Source organism: Leiobunum rupestre, chromosome 6, assembly GCF_980474605.1.
Source record: "Leiobunum rupestre chromosome 6, qqLeiRupe1.1.hap1, whole genome shotgun sequence".
Classification (NCBI taxonomy): Eukaryota; Metazoa; Arthropoda; class Arachnida; order Opiliones; family Sclerosomatidae; genus Leiobunum; species Leiobunum rupestre.
In genome coordinates, this window is record NC_143389.1 from 1988949 (window position 1) to 2008594 (window position 19646).

Genomic DNA, 19646 nt, shown 5'->3' on the forward strand with positions numbered 1-19646 from the left:
ACAGGGGTGGGGACACCCGTGGCGGAAGTATTCCGACCACCCGTTGGGGAATTGGTAGTCGTCCTCACACGACCATCCACAAACTCTGCCACCCGGACGCCTGGGATTACAGGAGTGAGCCACTACTCCCGGCTATATTCGTAGTTTGTCGTGTTTTTAAAATGCCTTACACGCCGCCCTTTTTCAAATTTGTGCCGCTTCATTTTATACGGCGCTGCACGTAGGTTCAACCGTGATTCCTGGAAATTTTGGAGCTGTTTGATTTTGGTTGTGGAAAAAGTAGTGTGACATTTATATACTTTTCCAATAACTATAAAATTTCAGGGATATAATAATGAATATATTTTCTATCATTCTGTAAAATAATCTCGTAAAGTTTGGTTTTGGTGATAATTCCCCTTTAACTTTTGAAAATATACCTTCATAAACTCTTTATTTTGGACTTCAAAATATGAAACTTAGGATCAAAACTCACTAACTTATTGAATTTGATTTTAAACTTGAAATTTTGACAAACAATTTTTAAAACTATGAAAATCTTAAGCGAAATTTAAAAAACATTGGTCCGGAAAGATTAATTTCAATATTACGAAATTCATCACAGTAAAAATATAGGATACGTGGTCTGATACCAATCTCACCTTACATAAAGGTGGACATGTCTTAAAAGAAGAAAGATTATTTAAAAATTAGATTTTACGAAAAATTATCTTGGGATGTTATAGAATGATGATAGCTGGTTTATTTATCCCTTTCCCAATAGGTGGTCATTAGCAATAGGGTGAACCTCAATATTGTATAAGCTATTGGTTTGAACATACTACTAAATTAACCATAATAGAATGAGTTTTGTCACAATTAAGGACATAAATTGTTATATTTCAATATTAAGATAAGATATTTTTTGAAAAACATTCTAGACCAAAATAGTCATAAAATATAAAATAATTGTAATACTTAATTTTTAGTACTTAAGAACCACAATGATTTATAGTGCTCAGACATTTCTTACTTAAAAAGGACCTAAAATTCTAAGGATTGTCATTATTTCAATATGTAAATAAGATCTATGTTTTATGAAAAATATACTAGACCAAAAAAGTAATAAAATATTAAAGCCGTACTATACAGATTTTCTGCATAGTGAGCATTCAGAGATATTATACTAAAACATTACATTTTATTTTTGACTTTTTAGCGCGTATACGTTAAATGAACCAAAAAAACTCAACATTCAAACAATTAGAACGTTTAGCAGCCTACATAATGGAGTGTTGCTAATTTTTGGGTAAATTTTACCCAAGATTGATAGAGACGCTAATATAGGTGTGCTCGCGCAGTCCTTTTTAAACCCTTCAAATGAGAAACGAGGTTAAAGTGACAGGGTCTGACGACGACGTCACTAAAACATTCGATTAGCGCGTAAGACGTAATAAAGAATTAAGAATGCTAAAAAATATATCAAAAATACATTACGTAGGTACGGCAAAAGTCAGAGCAAATACAGTCCGAGGACATAAAACAACTTCTTAAACTCGTGACGTCGGTCACAGACCCTTGTAACATAAAGGCAAAAAAATTTACATTTAAAATCAAGCGTGAGCACCCCTTGCATTTTACCCAAGTTGGGCAATTAGACAAATCCGGCAAAAAATCCAAATACATAACCCTTTTTAGAACAACTCAAATTGGGTCTAACTAAAATTTACCAAAATTTTAAACCCAACCTTTTTTAGGGTGCAGTAAGTTCCACAATGATAAGATATTTCGAATTAATAATTCTTCTTTAAATGTATGGTAAAGTAGTTTAAAAATAAAAGGGCTATCTTAATTGTAAGGGGTGTGCCAACAACATTTTGCTAATAAATCGATTATGAAAAATTGCTCGTACCAATTTTAAAAAAGGATATTGTGAAATGGAATATTCTACTCTTAACAGAGGTATCAAGATATATCCCCAATGGTTAAAGGCGGTTTACCTAAGTTTTTCGGTTTCCCCTTACCAAAAAAACTAGTTTATGTTAATGATAATATTTAGGGTAGGCAGCTGTTGGCTAGCGTAGAATTAATGGCTTCCAACGAATTGTAACTTGGATTATTATTAAATTTTCTTCGTAATTTTGGTCTTAGGAATATTTTGAATAATTTGTTTTTGAACTAGAAACCGACTGAAGAGCCTACGTTAGTTTCTTTTTAAAAGATAAATTTTCCTTAATTTGAATAATTTCAAAACAAAATCCCTTGGCATAAATGAAATCAATTAAAATCGAGCAATATAACGAACACAAGATAACACTAATTGTTAAATCTTTACAGATATTACATTTAACTTAAATCGTTGCCAATTTATGTCAAAGAACGGATTTTGACTAGTTTCACTAAACGATTTAGGGCCCGTTCCAGAGACGAAGAAGTCTCGTTAAATAACGGGAAAAGGTGCAATTTCTCGTAGAATAACTAGACTTTTTCAAAAACGCGTTCCAGTGACATTTTAACGAGACAAAAAGTCAAATATATTCATCGAGAGGTCAGGAGCTCTCGTAAATAGTCGGAGGCTAATTCCATCGTTTGTTTGAGAAAATGGTGGTAATGTTTCTTCGAGCTAACGTTATAAATCAAGTTGTAAACAATATAGAAACAGATGACAGGTGACCCGCACTATGAATTGAATATAAAAAAGAAATTTTTTATACTACCAATCAAATAATTAAATGAAACTGCGTTTATTAGACACAAATGGGAATGGCTAATCCCCGAATTGATGGGTGCACAATACATTTTGCAGCCATGAATTCCTTAAATACCATTATTATTATGGAATAATAAAACGAAAAGAAGAACGATCTTTTTGTTTCGTTTAATAAAACAATCTTATTACAGATAATGCTGTATTTGATTGGGAAATATGGCAAACTATTATAAACACAGAACTGTCAAGTTTAGTGTTTGTCGAATCGTTCACAGTGTAAACATCAACAGTCATATTATTTTTATTACATGTTGGATTTTTTACATTTGCTCCACTATTTTAAAATTATTTTAATTCCTAAAATATAAGTATTTATTTATTATTGTAGTTATGATTTAAAGAACAAGGGTGACTTATTTCCCTTTTGACCTGATACCCAGTGATTAAAAACTCCCGAATATACCTAATCAAATGTTTATTTAGTCCCAAACTGCTTCTACAGGTAAAAAATTACCAGAAAATTAAAACCAACTTTGAAAATATCCGAACTGATAATAAGATAAAAACAAACAGGAAGATGGAGACAGCTCAGTTGGGAAAATAAAAAAAACTTTGGTCAGCTGACTGGACTGAGGGACAATATAAAAAAATAGAATAATAAAGGAAAATTAACGCAGGTAAATGTTTTTATGTTTCAGGGTTATTAATTATTCGCTGATAAAGACGAGATCAATGAAATATTTTTCATTTTATTTTCAGCTGGAACAAGAGAGTGGTGTATGGCAATTAGAATCTTATTGGTATTGTCCAAAGAACTCCAAAAGGCGAGGTATAATTGAGCATTTTGCTCTTCGTGCCTACCATTTCGTTTAGTATCATTTCGAAAACCACATTCGATCGTTCTTGATCACTAACTACAGACAGGGCAGCCTGGACTAATGTTTCGGAACTGCCAGTAGCAAAAGGTTTGAAGGACACAAGTATTTTATTAGGTTTTTTATGGCTTCCTTTTACACTTGAAACACATTTTTCACTTTATAACTTATATGTAAATTCGTCAATCTGTTTCTCAGGTAATGTAGGAAAAGAGCCACGTTAACAAGACCGCTTTTGGATTTAACTTCTGCAGTTGGCGTAAGCGGATCTGAAATTGGGTTTTCAGCTCTTGCGACTGAATATTTAATAACGTAACTGAGCTAACTAATATATCTAAGGGCTATTCCATATGGATTCACCGAGGCATGCCACCATGTGTCGGCCGATCTTTTTGAAATTTTACACTTTTGTTCCAAAAACCACGTTTACTAGATTTGGAGGCAAATATATTAAAAAATGAATTTTTGAGGGGAATTTGAAGTAAACCCCCCAAATTTTATGTTTTTCGCAAAACGTTAGTCGCGTTCTTTTCCGTTGAATCTATTGAAACCATTCACACTTATGAAACAGTAGGCGAGGAATACGATGGTGCAACTAAATATTGGCTAAATATTTTAGGTGTTTTGTAATAAATATTTGAATATTTTGTGGGGGTCCGATACTTAGGTCCATAACATAATGTAGTCCAAATTTTTTAAATTATGTTTCGAGTGGTTTGGAATACTTACAAACAAATCTTTCAATAGATATACGTTTCGTTCCTGGTTGATGATCTGAATTTAATTGGCATCAAAAAAACGAAATTTCAATGTTTCGCCCAAAATATATTTTCAAGGGCATTTTATTTATTTTATTAATATGATTTGAAATGACCAACATCGTATTTTGACTACAGAACTGTTTTTTTATTTCGTATACTTGATAAGAAGAGTCGATAAATCTCTTTTTAAATTCCTTTAAGATTTATAGCATTAGTTTTTATTGAAAACGTAATTTCGAAAACTGATCAAAAAGCGTTCGTTAATGCTTGTTTATCCTTCTTATTTAATTAATATTGGCTGCCTTCGCTCAATTTGCAGCACATTCACTTTTTTATCGATGGCGCAACGTCACAATTTAAAAATTGTAAAATCTTGTTAAATCTTTTTTACCATTAGATTGATTTCGACTTGACAGCAGAATTTACCTTTTTTGCTACTAGTCATGGCAAAAGTCCGTGTGGCGGTGTCGTTGGCTCAGTAAAACGTCTAATGAACAGAGCGTCATTAAAAAAAAACAGCAAATGATCAAATATTTGATCATATGCTGGTAGATCTATTGAAAGTTCTGTTGTAGGTATTTTAAACCACTCAAAAAATAAGTTTTAAATTTTGGACTTCATTATGCTATGAACCATAGTATTGGACCGCCCGCAAAATATTCAAATATTTATAAAAAAACACTTTAAATACTTATGTAGATTTTAGTTACACCGTCGTATTCCTCGCCTTCTGCTTCATTAAAGTGAATTGTTTCAATAGATTCAACTGAAAACAAAGCGACTTATAATTATATGTCATTGTGTAAAGAGGTGCAAATGTTTTGCGAAAATCATAAAATTTGGGAGTTTTATTTCAAAATCCCCTCATAAATTCATTTTTTGACATATTTGCATCCAAATCTAGCAAACGTGGTTTTTTTAACATAAAACCAGCGTGTAAAATTTCATAAAGATCGGGTGACCCATGGTGTCATGCCTTGGTTAATCCATATGGAATATCCCATAATTTAAATTAACATAGCATTTTAGTGAAAAATTCCTCCCTCTCAAGATTTTTTAAAATCAGGCGTACAATTATAAATATTTCATATGATGTAATCACGGGTTTAGTGATTTCAAGTTGGACTGTGAGTTGCAAATCCCTTTCTTACCCAAAATACTTTGTCATCTCACGTTATATTTGTCTTTAATCTTTTTCACTGTATTTTATTTCGATTTTTTGCATTAAACTGGTATTTTGTTAATGGCTGTCTAATTAATTCGTACAATTGTTACACGGTTCACGGTATACGGTACACGAATTAAGCCTATATTTCCCTGATTCAATTATTAAATATTCCTAAAATACTATTGTGAATGTTTTAAATACAGAAAATTATTATTGGAATTAAAATTCCAACGGTCAAATTTACAGCGTTTCATTGGTTACATCCGTTGGCGGAGCTGCGGAGATAATAATTCCGAAATAACGAGAGCGAAAGTTTACGAAGTGTCGTTAAAATGTCTCTGGAACGCGTGTTGCTTACTCTAGTCTGTGTCTCGTTAAATTACGAGTCTCGTTGTTTCACGGTACTTTTGAAAATGTCTCTGGAAGACCGGAACTAACCCGAAACCTTTTAATTCTTTGAATATTTTACCGGATCCATCCGTAATTAAAAGCCAATTTTATAATGTGCTTTTATTAAAAAAGTATATTATTATCTGCCAACTTCAACATTTAGTAGTTTTCGTAGCCAGTATAGCCTTACGTGTCGTCTTCGTTTTGAAGTTATTCCTTCATTATTCCTCACGAATCATTCAGTTATTATTTCGATTAAATAGCCCTTTCAAATTAAAATCCGCACCTTCTTTTGCAGAGATATTTTATGAGATCTAATTGCCAATTGAAAAGGCTTCTGTCTGCGGCGAGCTCGCCACTTTATTCGCATTTCTCGGATTCATTGGCTGGCGTCGTAATCATCAGGTCACTTGACGCCATGGACATATTCACGAAAAAAGCCGTTTCGCTTATCAATGAAAAAGAGACACTAAGTTACCATGTAGAGTCCACTCAAAGGTGCGTATTAATACCTTAAAGGCTGAGCGAGCAATTCAGCTGCTTAGCTATTTCAATGCAGAAATATTTAGCATTTAGGCCCACATGGGCGTCCACAACTGTATAGGTTAATTCCCACGAGGGCTCGCAACTGTCATGGCGATTGTTTAAAAGGGTTCCCATTTTCCAGTTTTGGAGAGGGGCTTATTTTCTAGCTGCAGCATTGATAATAATAATAGAGATACAAGCAAGTAAAAATGGAACTAGTAAATTTTCGAAGCAAATGAAGTAGCTTTTATTTTTATAGGTGGTTGAGTTTGCGAATAAATTTATTAGCAAGCTGTTTGCTGTTATTTGCCGCTTTGAGTAGCGCTTTTGCAAAGGGAAGTCTTTCCGCTGGAATGATTGGATATATCTTAAACAATGCAAATTTGGTAAGAGATATTTAATCAATTCAAAAAGCAATATATTTTTTAAATGTTGTAAATGAAAATTTATGTATCTTTATAGATAAACGGCATGATTTTTACCACTGTTCTTCGAGCAAGTTATTTAGAAACGAGTTTTGTGTCAATCGAGAGAATTATCGAATATTTATCTTTGAAACCCGAGGTAAATTTAAACAAAAACCTTTTTGGAGTTTATTTAAAAAGTTATTTCGGCTATAAACAGCTATTAAATAAATAATTATTTATATTCTACAAATCTACATTTTCAATAATAGGCTCCTTGGAAAACAGCGGAAACAAATTTGTCAAAATCTTGGCCTAATGAAGGAAAAATAGTTTTTTGGAAATACTCGACAAGATATCGGGAAGGGCTAGATTTGGTCTTAAACGATCTTTCATTTGTTATAGAACCAAAACAAAAGGTGAGTCATTATTGTCAAACTTCGACGGTTAAAATCTCATTATATTTTATAGACACAAAGTACAACAAACCAGAAATTAGTCGCTACGTTTCGTAAAACCAAACACTTACTCACTTCGTCTAATAGCTGCAATTTAATCTGAATTTATATAAAATGTATTAAAATTTAGAACATTGTCAAGGAAATGCTGCGAGCTAAATTGATTTGCTGGGTCTGTAGAGTTTTATAAAAATTTAAAAGAGGAATGAGTTTCAAAGCGAAATACAATTAATATAGTAGCTCATGAAATATTTAGTATAGTAATAACGTTATTTCTGAGCTCTGTCACATTTTGAAATATTTGAATAAAAAGATAACGCGGTGATAACATTGAATTCACATTTCGCAAAATTATCCACAGTAATCATCGCATCTTTTTTCCGATCTTTTCGCCCAAAGTATGGAGTAATCCAATACTTACAATTCGCCACGAACACACGCTGACAGGGAACGAACTCTCACAATCAGAAGAGTATCCTATTGTCGATGATTAGGACGCACAATTATTCATACGCTTTTAGACGCAAAGGGAGCCATATCTCTGACTATAGATTGATAGGAGTACGCAGTTGCGAATTTTAAATTTATATCATTGGTAGCATGAGCTAATGACAAATAATTCTAAATCCTACAATATTTAAAACTAAATCTTATTTTGAAACTTGCAAAGTTATTTAAAATGCAATGAACCGTTCAGATTATTTTCCTTTTATACTGCTAAAATCGTTGGCCACAATTTAAAGCTAATTCTATTGTACAAATAAGTTAACCAGTTTTCAAATAATTGAGTATTTCACACGCGCAGTATAGTACAAGCTTCCGATATGAGCCTTCGCAAACGATATAGTAGCTACGCGATGGATTTCTCAAGCTTACCGAATTTCATAAAGGGTGATACTAAAAATAATTATAGAAGCCTAGAATTTTTAGAAAACTGCACTTTTTACTAATCGTTGGCTTAATATCAACCACTTTTTAGTTGTGACTCTCACTTAAAGGTAGTATAACCCCTCTTGTTTGTTAGGGTTCGCTTAGACTATACCGGGAAGCTTCCAACAGCCTTCCTAGTAAGGGGAGGCAAGGAGTTAGTTTGATCGGGTTAAGTATCGCCTTTTTCCGAATTTAAGGGGTTAACTCCTGGCTACCCCTCGCTAGGAGGGCTTGTGGAAGCTACCCGGAGGGATTATACTCCCTTTTTAAGTGGAAAGAAAAATTACAATTTAAAAGTAAATCATATACTTTAGAATTTATTTGCCAAAATGAAATGTTTAATGTACCTTAGTGTCATCAAATATATTCTACGAGATCCAATTTCTGTCCAGTTTCAGTTATAATTCCACGAAATATTTATTAAATTGTGACGGTTTAAAAACCTGAACTTTTTTTAATCATAAAAATTGAAGAAAATTTTTGTGGCACTGGGTGAAAACTCGGAACTACTCCTTCTGCGTTGAGTTTGCAAATTCTCTGCCCACTTGTTTAAGAGGTTTTCCCCGAGTTCTTCGGTTTCCACTTCCATAAAAACTTGTGGAGGTAATAGTAAGTGTAGGGAGCTGTGGCTCGCGTGGTGGGCTTTCCACCACCCTCCTACGCATTATAACCCGGCTATCTGAATTAATGGCTTTAAAAGTCGCTTGATGACTTAGGCCTAAGGTGGTGACTTGAGTTTTAGTTTAGCTGATTTGATTTGATATTTTAATAACGGATGGTTTAACAAAAAATTTATTTTTTTAAACGAAAATGAAAACCTTAAGTGTTTTATTAATTTGCTTAATTACCAGTTTTAGAATATAAATGTTAATATAGTTTTTTGATGGGTTAAAAGTCAAACATTTTATAAATAATTATAAGATGGCCAATTTTAGATTTTTGATCAAATTTTCCTGCTTTATTTACAATATGAAATACATTTTCAGATTGGTGTTGTCGGAAGAACCGGAGCTGGGAAATCGTCTCTGACGCTGGCTCTGTTCCGCATGATCGAAGCAGTTAGCGGGGAAATCCTCATCGATGGCGTGGACATCAGTCAGATTGGGCTTCACGACCTCCGATCACGAATAGCCATCATTCCCCAAGATCCGGTTCTGTTTTCGGGGACGCTGCGAATGAATCTGGATCCCTTCGAAAGATACAGCGACGACGAAGTGTGGAAAGCCCTCGAGTTGGCAGACCTCAAGCGCTACGTTCAGGCTTCTGGCAAGAGCTTATTGTACGAAATAAACGAAGGAGGATCAAACATGAGGTAAATTAATTTCACTTTTGCATCAAATCCAACTAACCTCTAAAATTAGAAAAATTGTTAATGAACGACGTGTGCAATTTTCGTAACTAGGCAACCTATAGTAAAATGAACCAGATTACGCAAAAGCGAAATAACATTTATTCGTCATTGTTGTTACGAACGTTTTTTTTAAATTTTCGGGCACGGAAGTGTTTTGTACTTCTACGTTTACTCGCTGAGCAGCCCGTCAATGTCCCCGGCTTGTTGAGTAAATCACACATTTACCAAAGTTAATCCGCAATTTTAAGACACAATCTATTTAAACAATTAATATTTTTGAGTCAGTAAAATAAATGATAAATTTCACAAAGAAATTGATTTAAGATTAAAATACTGACGTCTTAAAAATATTTGTTGCCTCGCTGAAAGATATTATCTTAATTCAGGTTGGTCTAATATAGCATTTAATACTCTCTTATTTCATTTGGCGGGTTTTCAAATGTGTTTTTCCACACTGTCAAGGAATTTATTTCCAAGAATTTATTATTATTTCCCAGGTAGCACCATCACGTACATATTACGTGTTGTATCGAGGTTTTTAAAACGTATACGAAACACGTTTGGTAAACGATGATCATGTCACCAGTTAGCACGTAATTCACCACGTAGTTTTTAAGTGTTAGATAAAAAAGCGCATATTAGGTTCAAATAGCATTAAGTATGAAAATAATAACCGTGTTTTTTTTTAAATTATACCGTATTAATCAGAGATTTAGCGTTTATTAATAGTTATTTTTTGTGTATTTAGCGGTTAGTTTCCGTGAACTCAGGTGTTATTTCGCGTACATTAATTGCAATTTTTTTGTGGGTAAATCGTTTTTTTTGGTTTCTCAAACGGTGATTTTGCGTGCATTAATTGTATATTTTTGTACATAATAGGTTATTTGGTGTGAATTCATTGGTTATTTTGTGTGCAATAATAAGTTCATTTCTGTGCATTAGTTGCCTATTTCGGGTGCATTAATTGGCTATTTTGCGTGCATTAATTGTTTAATTTCTTTAACTATGTGATGAAAAGGTACACATTTCACGACGAGTTTTCGTCTAATACTAGATAGAATAAAGTTTTCGGATACAATACATTTATTGATTATGTGTTATATTCATAAATATTTGTCAATAGTGCATATCTTAACTATCATCCTTTTTAGGACTAGAATGCATAAGAGGGTTAAAGAGTATTTAATGAATATCAACAACATATTACTATGAAACAACGTTTAGCTCTTCAATGCAGTATTTCTTCAATAGATCTCCATTCTCTATAATTCTGTTCAATTATCTAACGAAATGTATGTGAAGGATATACACCACGAAATTCTATATCAAAATTTAAGATATACTTATAGTTAATTTCATTAAATTATGAAAAGACCTCAGAAAAGAAATTTTCAAAAATATATTTATAAATCGCTTTTGAAATCTTGAAATTGAGACATTTTTAGAGTTTGAAAGTCAAACAACCTTTCGGAAAACAGAACGCCATAAATCAAAAACCGCTTTATACACAAAAAAAAGCTTAATGCATGCAAAATAATAAATAAATGTATTCGAAATAATTTTTTCGTGCACGCAAAATAAGTGCTTATCACTCGAAAAATAACATCTTATTGTATGCCAAATATCCGCTTAATACACGAAAACTAAAAGCATAATTTACGCCAAATAACCTATGCATACACGGAAAATATCGCTTAATACAAGGAAAATAACGAATAAGTTCACGCAAAATAACGAATTAGTTCACGAAAAATAACGAACTAAAGTACGAAAGTAACTTTTTAATGCACGGCAAATATTCCTAACTACGTGAAAAATAACCAATTACTGCACGAAAAATGGCAAACTAATGTTCTCGAAATAATCTCTTAATGCATGAAATTTAACCGCTAAATACACGAAAAATAACTCCTTACTACACGCCAAATACCAGCTTAATACCGTATGATTTAATGTAATTTAAACTTAATAAGCGCATGTAAGTAAGCATAATTTAACACTTAAAAATACCTGATGAAAGTTAAGAGAGTGTAAGGAAGGTGATACAAATTTTGCATGGTAAAGATACGCCCAAGGGAGGTCTTTTAAAAGGAACCATTCACTTGTCTACGCCACTGGTTATTTGTCCACTTTTTGAAACCTCAATTACCAATCTACTGATATATTTTGCAAATATATCCGGTATAGCAGGAGCACGTGTAAATTAGGAATATATCTACGTAAGCAAAATGTAAAGCTTAACACTTTTCCCACCTAGTTATTTATCTACTATTTATATACGAAAAAACTACCTGTCTGCGAATCTAGTTATATAATCACCATAAATCTATACGTAGGAAACACGTGTAGTGAAACACATGACAGAATAAGTGTCTTATATACTAACTTAACACGTTGAAACGAGGTATATATTTTACTCAACACGGAATATAAACGATGAATACTAAATATCAACCTAACATACACGTCCTCGTGCTACCTGGGTTCTCAACAATACTCATAATATTCTTAGGCTTTTTCTCTTCAAAGCTAGCGGTATTTTTTAAAGGTCTTTTATTTTACTTTACTGAATAGTACAATAGGTGTTAAAGTACATTCAAAGCAACTTATTTACCTTGGGTTTTGAGAAGTAAATACTAATTTTGCCTTCTCGTGGCAAGTGTTGAAAACTTGCTTGTGAAAGGTCAAAACATACACGCTTTCCTACAATACATAAATTATTACTCATTTTATTTAATTGCAAAATTAATAATGTAAATCTTTTTATTTAATGGATATAAGCCGCAAGTGGGCTCCTATTAGTGCTATACGCTTTTAAAATAGTAACAAGGTACAACATTAAAAATATTGTAAGTAAGCGCTTCAAGCAACTGACAATAGTATACGGGGAAGTCTCAAAATTAGTGTATGAAATGAATTTGGGGAGAGAGATGATTTATATTTATGTGGCACTGGGTGAAAACTCTGAACTACCCCTTCAGCGTTGAGTTTGGTAGTTATCTCCCCACTAGGGTTTTCCCTCGAGTTCTTCGGTTGCCCTTTTCCAAGCGTGGCACGAAGGGCTTGTTACCAACCTCCTACACATGGAACCCAGCCGCCTACGATCAAGGCACTAAAAGTCGCTAAATTACTTAGGCCTAAGATGGTGTCTTGGGTAATAGCCTAGCTGATTATAATTATATAACCTTGAAATTCTTGTAAAAAAATATTTATTTTAAACCCTTGAATTGGTTGAATCTACGATATTTAAAAAAATGAAAAAATTTTAATTTTAATTTTATCTCAGAGCAGTTTAAAAAAAGATACCAATTTAAATTCACTAATAAAAAGGTAGGGAATTTTTAAGAATAGCACCTTTTGTTTTTTTTGGTTTTTGTTTATTTTTTTAGGTGTATTATTTGTCAAGGATTACAGAAATGCCAAAAGTTTTAAGCGCTATTTATTATTTAGAAAGATATGATACATATAAAATTGTAACTTACCCCCAATATTTACCTCGGAAAATACATTATATTTCGACATTTTTGTACGTATTGGGTGAAGTAGGACTGATAAAGAATTAGATTTAACGGCAAGATACTACAAAATTTCAAAAACGTGCTAAGTGAAATGTTTTTTTTCGGCGAATTCAATTTTTGTTTTTGGGTAAAGTGGGACTGATGAAGGATAAAATTAGAAAATGTGAAAAATGGGCATTATTCTTTGGGCGCAGTTCCTAACTAAAAGTGAAACTGGACTCGTATTGGCGCCATACGGCGCCGCGCACTAACTTCGCTCAAGCGCTGGGGGCGCGCGGCGCCACCCCAGCCCCATTCTTGCTAATCAAGTTGTGCCCTCTATAACGCAACCTAGAGGACAGTACCTAGTATAGTCTCTTGTGGTGCGAATTAAACAAGGGATAGCGACTGAGAGATAAATAGATCCCACACGAAGGAGTTTTCCCTCCTTCTATTAACTCCACATACGGACATCGTATCCAGTGAAAACGTTCCTAGTATCTAGCGAATTGAATTCGCCGTAAAAAACACATTTCACTGAGCACTTTTTTAATTTAGTAGTATCTTGCCGTTAAATCTAATTTTTCATCAGTCCTACCTCATCCAATACGTACAAAAATGTCGAAATATTATATATTTTCCGAGGTAAATATTGGGGATAAGTAACAATTTTATATTTATCATATCTTTCTAAATAATAAAGTGCGCTTAAAACTTTTGGCCTTCCTGTAATCCTTGACAAATAATACACATAAAAATAAACTAAAACAAAAAAAAACAAAAGGTGCTATTCTTAAAAATAGCCAAATAAACTTTTAAGGGCACAAAAGCTCTGACGAATGTAAGAAAATTGGAAAAGTGATCACTGTGATGGATAAAACTCTTGTTCCAGTCGAGTATAGAAAGTGGACAGAGGCTGTAGATAGAGGTGGGTTCAAATACCCAAATGTACATTGCTTTGACCTTTTCAAAGCAATACAAAATCATGTTGGTTTGTACTATAATGAAACATTTACTACTTCCAAGAAAAAGAAAGCGTTTGATAGTATTTATGGTGACAAAAACATTAAAAATAAGTGGGTGCAAATATACACCAAAGCTGAAGTTACGGAAGACCGTGCTTCCAAAATAATGTACTTGATACTAAGATCCTACTTGAATACTATCGGGAAAGGCCACACCAATAAACTCAATAACGAATATCAAGCCAGAGTTAGAGCTAAGCATTTAACTACTAAATACTAATCAAAAGAAAAAGTTCGAAAGAAAATAATTGAAGAAGTGAAACAGGAACTCAGCATTAAACCAAAACTAATCTTATAGATTTGTACAAATTAATAAAATCCATTTGGTTTATTTTAATAAATCTCATTGTGTATTTCCACCTCTGATTGTAATTTTAATTCTTCCCTCTGCCAATGTCTGTAGTTTTGGGGCCGTTATGCAATATTTGTGTAATGTCGGGTTTGAGCCTGCGTTGCAGGCTTGCCGTTACTTGCTAAAATATTGCTCTAGCGGGTCTTGGTTCACATGGTCCGTCAGCAAAAATTTGGCACCATTATCCAACAGGAAAGGCACCAATTCCAAGATGCATTTTGCTATAGGAAAATATTTTTCATCAATGTAACGAAAAACCCAAATAAAAGCAATTAAACTTACTGGTTTGACGCAATCCGCCAAGGGTCTCTTGGCTTAGTAACATAGCCTTTTTTTCCTTTTCTTTTACTGAAAGTTTATTGACATATGACTCCCATTCTTCCAGGTAGCCCAAAAAGTCTTTCTGCAGCCACTAAAATCAAAGAAAAGTTATTAGTACTATGCCTTATTAACGCATACAATTTTCATACTTACATTTAATCTAAAATCGTTTTTTGACTTAAATGGCCCAACATCTTGATTGCGAGTGCGATAGCTTTCCAATAGCCGACCTACATTCATGATGTCAAACCATTTATTGAAAACTTAAATAAATCGAATTAGTTCTGGGCAGGAATTTGGAAAGTAAATTTTTAAGGCTTGAGCAAAGCTGTTTGATAGCACTTGTGTGGCATATTTAACTTTCATACGGTTTTTCCCGTCTAAATGTTTCTCAGATAGTTTATGAAGCTTCCTTAGGTTTCCTCTGGTACCATCAATGCGGTACACCTCTTTTACTGTATTCCACATTAAGTGTTCCCCATTAATTTTCATTTGTCTACACGTTGAATTTTTTTACTATTAAGTAAACAGTTTCGCACAGTTTTAATTAAATGGGGAGGGTCAAATAAAAAATACACTGATCTTTCACTTCTACATTCACTGTACACACAAATCTTACTTCTCATTTCTATAGCATGAATGTTCGTGTAAATGTCTAAAATCAGGTTGTTATGGATTAGGAAATTATAAACCACATTTTGTTTACTTAATAACTCACCAACTGATGAAATTAAACATTCAACAATAGTTTAGACTCGGACTGTAAAAGTATGGCAATATAGTATAACGATTGAAAAAGACCTAGAAAAATAGTATTTGATAAATTAACACTCAGCTCATTATCTTATTAAAATAATAACTTACCAATTTAGTACAATAATTAGTCAAATGAAAGCAAGTCTATGTAGCTAAACAGTATTTCAATGACAACTGAGATGAAACGTTAATTGATTTATATCATTATAGCATGGATATAGCAAGATTTTAGCATAACAATGAGGAATCGAATGAACAATGAGTAACAGATTTTCAAAAAATAACCGTTGAAAAACTTTGAATCAAAGCCTACAATAGTATGCTGAAGCAAATGGAGGTCCAAGCATAAGAAAATAGCATCATATGGTTGAAAAAATGCGGTAGATGGCGTAAAACTTCATTTCCGTTTGATCCAAAAATAGGGGTTAAACGGGGGAAGACAATAAAAAAATTCGAAACGCTGGATCACGGCTCGTTTTTAAGGGTTTGTTATACGAGTGAAGCGTCCCTTAGTTTATACATAGTTTGCATGCCTACGTCACTACTTAGGTAGTTCCAAGTATAGATATAAACTACAAAGATACATAAATAATATGACCGAGAATGAGTTTCTTATCCGCCATCTTTTTGGTTGCGTCCTTGATTTTTCCCATTGCAAAGGTATACGGTTTAACTGATGCCATCGTTTATTTCGAGGACTAATTATTTTGAATTAATTTAATTTAATTACAAGTAAGAAAATGGTTAACTGTCTTGTAAAAAACTGTTCGAGTCGTTCAATTGGAAAGAGGGAGAAAAAAATATCGTTTTATTCGATTCCAAAGGTAATTTTAAATCAGTGTTCAAAGACCAAGGCCCTTTCTGAAAAAAGAAGGTTTTCGTGGTTACAAATTATAAAAAGGCCAGATCTTCTAACGCACAGTGGCCGATATTTGAACAAAGTATGTTCAGACCATTTTATAACAGGTAATATAAATAATGTTTGAGTTTCTAATACTTAAAAGCATTGTTACTGAAAAATGTATTTTAAATATAGGAACACCTGCAACTTTAATGGATATCAACAGTCCAGATTGGATTCCCACATTGAACTTGGATAATTTAACAACTAGTATTAAATCTAAATTGCTCTCATCAGCCCAAAGACATCAACGAATTGCAGAGCGTTCTCGTAAAAAGCTCAAATCACAGCATTCATCAGTAAAAAGTAATAATCCTAGCGCATCACTGGCATCTTCAATGGACCTCTCACTGGATCAAAATGAAGACACCCGCAGATAAAATGAAGACACCCGCAGATAAAATGAAGACACCCGCAGATAAAATGAAGACACCCGCAGAGAAAATGAAGACACCCGCAGAGAAAATGAAGACACCCGCAGAGAAAATGAAGACACCCGCAGAGAAAATGAAGACACCCGCAGAGAAAATGAAGACACCCGCAGAGAAAATGAAGACACCCGCAGATAAAATGAAGACACCCGCAGATAAAATGAAGACACCCGCAGATAAAATGAAGACACCCGCAGATAAAATGAAGACACCCGCAGAGAAAATGAAGACACCCGCAGAGAAAATGAAGACACCCGCAGAGAAAATGAAGACACCCGCAGAGAAAATGAAGACACCCGCAGAGAAAATGAAGACACCCGCAGAGAAAATGAAGACACCCGCAGAGAAAATGAAGACACCCGCAGAGAAAATGAAGACACCCGCAGAGAAAATGAAGACACCCGCAGAGAAAATGAAGACACCCGCAGAGAAAATGAAGACACCCGCAGAGAAAATGAAGACACCCGCAGAGAAAATGAAGACACCCGCAGAGAAAATGAAGACACCCGCAGAGAAAATGAAGACACCCGCAGAGAAAATGAAGACACCCGCAGAGAAAATGAAGACACCCGCAGAGAAAATGAAGACACCCGCAGAGAAAATGAAGACACCCGCCGAGAAAATGAAGACACCCGCAGAGAAAATGAAGACACCCGCCGAGAAAATGAAGACACCCGCAGAGAAAATGAAGACACCCGCAGAGAAAATGAAGACACCCGCAGAGAAAATGAAGACACCCGCAGAGAAAATGAAGACACCCGCAGAGAAAATGAAGACACCCGCAGAGAAAATGAAGACACCCGCAGAGAAAATGAAGACACCCGCAGAGAAAATGAAGACACCCGCAGAGAAAATGAAGACACCCGCAGAGAAAATGAAGACACCCGCAGAGAAAATGAAGACACCCGCAGAGAAAATGAAGACACCCGCAGAGAAAATGAAGACAGAGAAATTGAGTTAATGGATTCGTCAGTTGAAGATTACGCTTTACAAAAAGTTTGGCCTATAATTAATTTAAAATCCAACAATATTTTAAATGAACCTTCTGAAATTGTACTTACACATGAGAGTCCCCAATTATTTCCCCAACATAAACATTTTTCATGCGAAGCCAAGCCTAGTGTTAGGGAAATTTCAACGCAGACTGAAACTGTCTCTGTTAAAAATTTTAAAAATTCTGAAAGCCAAACTATTTGTGAAATGCCAGCTTCACCGGTTAAATTAAATGTAGATTCAAGTAGTCAAAGTGATTTAACAATTTCCACAATTTCTAGTTTTGAGCAAGAATGCTTAAGGTTACAGACTGAAGTTTACGAACTTAAAGATCCGTTAAACGCAAACACGTTGAATGAAGAGTACTTTACCAAAGATGAGAACCGTTTAGTTTATTACACTGGACTTCCAAACTTAGCAGTTGTCATGGCCACTTTTAATCTTCTTAAAACAGCGTTAGAATTGAATTTAAATAATAAATTAACTAAGTTTCAACAATTTATGGTGATAATGATGCATTTGCGATTAAATTTAGATGTTAAAGATTTAGGCTATCGCTTTAATGTATCATATTCTACTATCTCTCGAGTATTGGATAAATGGCTTGAAATAATGTATAAAAAACTTAGAGCATCGGTGCAAGTCTTGTTGTTATTCAATGTTACTCCAACTTCCACGGCATAAAGTATTGCTCCTACATGCGAGCATGATTCGGAAAACCCAGCCATGCAGCTGCAATGGGCAGCGACTATTATTCCGTCTTTCTTTGCAATTACCCATGGCGTCAAATCATCTTCAGATGCTCTTTGAGAATGTCCAACCTTTAAAAAATTAGATCTATATAATAAAGGCAACCTTAAGATCTGTTGAAGACAATCTAACTTACCTTTCCAATCACTAGAACATGTTGATTTAACAATTACTTTGATTTTACAAATCTAATTTGGCCGCTAGTAAGATACACATGGGAAGCAAGCCCTTTGAAAGATTTCATTTCTTCAAGAGTTCTACTATTTGTAGAATAAATCAAATAAAGTTGAATATCTCCACTTGTTATATTTGGCAACATATTGAAGTCACTTGAAAACTCATTTTCGCTCATAGAATATGGATCACCACAAAGGCCTAACGAAATCAATTTCGCCAACTTCTTTTCATATATTATTTTATCACCACTGTCTTTTTTTTTCTAAATAACCCGGGTTAAAAAAAGTTTGTCAATTTTTTCTAGGCCCCATAATATCAAGAATTTAAAACTTCCGGTACCTTTTCAGCTTACTTAATACTTCGCGTTCGAAAAACAAACCATAAAGATGGCGACCGATTTGGTTCTGTCGCGCGAAATGTTTTAAATTTTACGCCCCCCTTAGAAAAGGGGGGTTGCCATGGAAACTATAGACTCCTCCCTTAGGTGCAAACTATGTATTAGTTCCATGGCCAAATCATTTGGCTTGCTTCGAGCCATATGATTTGGGATTTAGACTTACAGAATAAGCATTTTTGTCATTTGGGGTGCCAACTGTCCAAATTCCAAATGATTTGGACAGACTCGATCCAAATGACAATTACAGAATAGCCTCCCAGGTTACAATAGCTTGGGAAGTTTTGGGGTTTTTCTTTTATTTTTAAATAATGTCCCTTTCAAGAGGGCATTTTCAACGGTTTTTACATTTTGTTATTTTTCGAGTTTTAATTTTTTTTTACAATTTTAGAAGTTAGTTATTTTAAGTTTAAGATTTTATTTAAAATTAAATTAAAATTAAATATATTATGAAGTTTTAGGATTAGATTCTTTACAGGCCTAAGGTGGTTCCTTGGG

General features: G+C 33.8%; 1 protein-coding gene across 1 annotated transcript in view; it reads left to right on the top strand.

Moving 5' to 3' along the window:
* LOC149937654 (multidrug resistance-associated protein 1-like) overlaps nt 1-19646 on the top strand; it is a 53460-nt gene that overhangs the window by 29196 nt on the left and 4618 nt on the right. The window contains exons 13-17 of the mRNA XM_090177794.1: nt 6182-6381; nt 6668-6794; nt 6871-6972; nt 7085-7231; nt 9187-9512. Coding sequence (XP_090033920.1) covers nt 6182-6381; nt 6668-6794; nt 6871-6972; nt 7085-7231; nt 9187-9512 — 902 coding nt within the window. The remainder of the gene's footprint in view (nt 1-6181; nt 6382-6667; nt 6795-6870; nt 6973-7084; nt 7232-9186; nt 9513-19646) is intronic.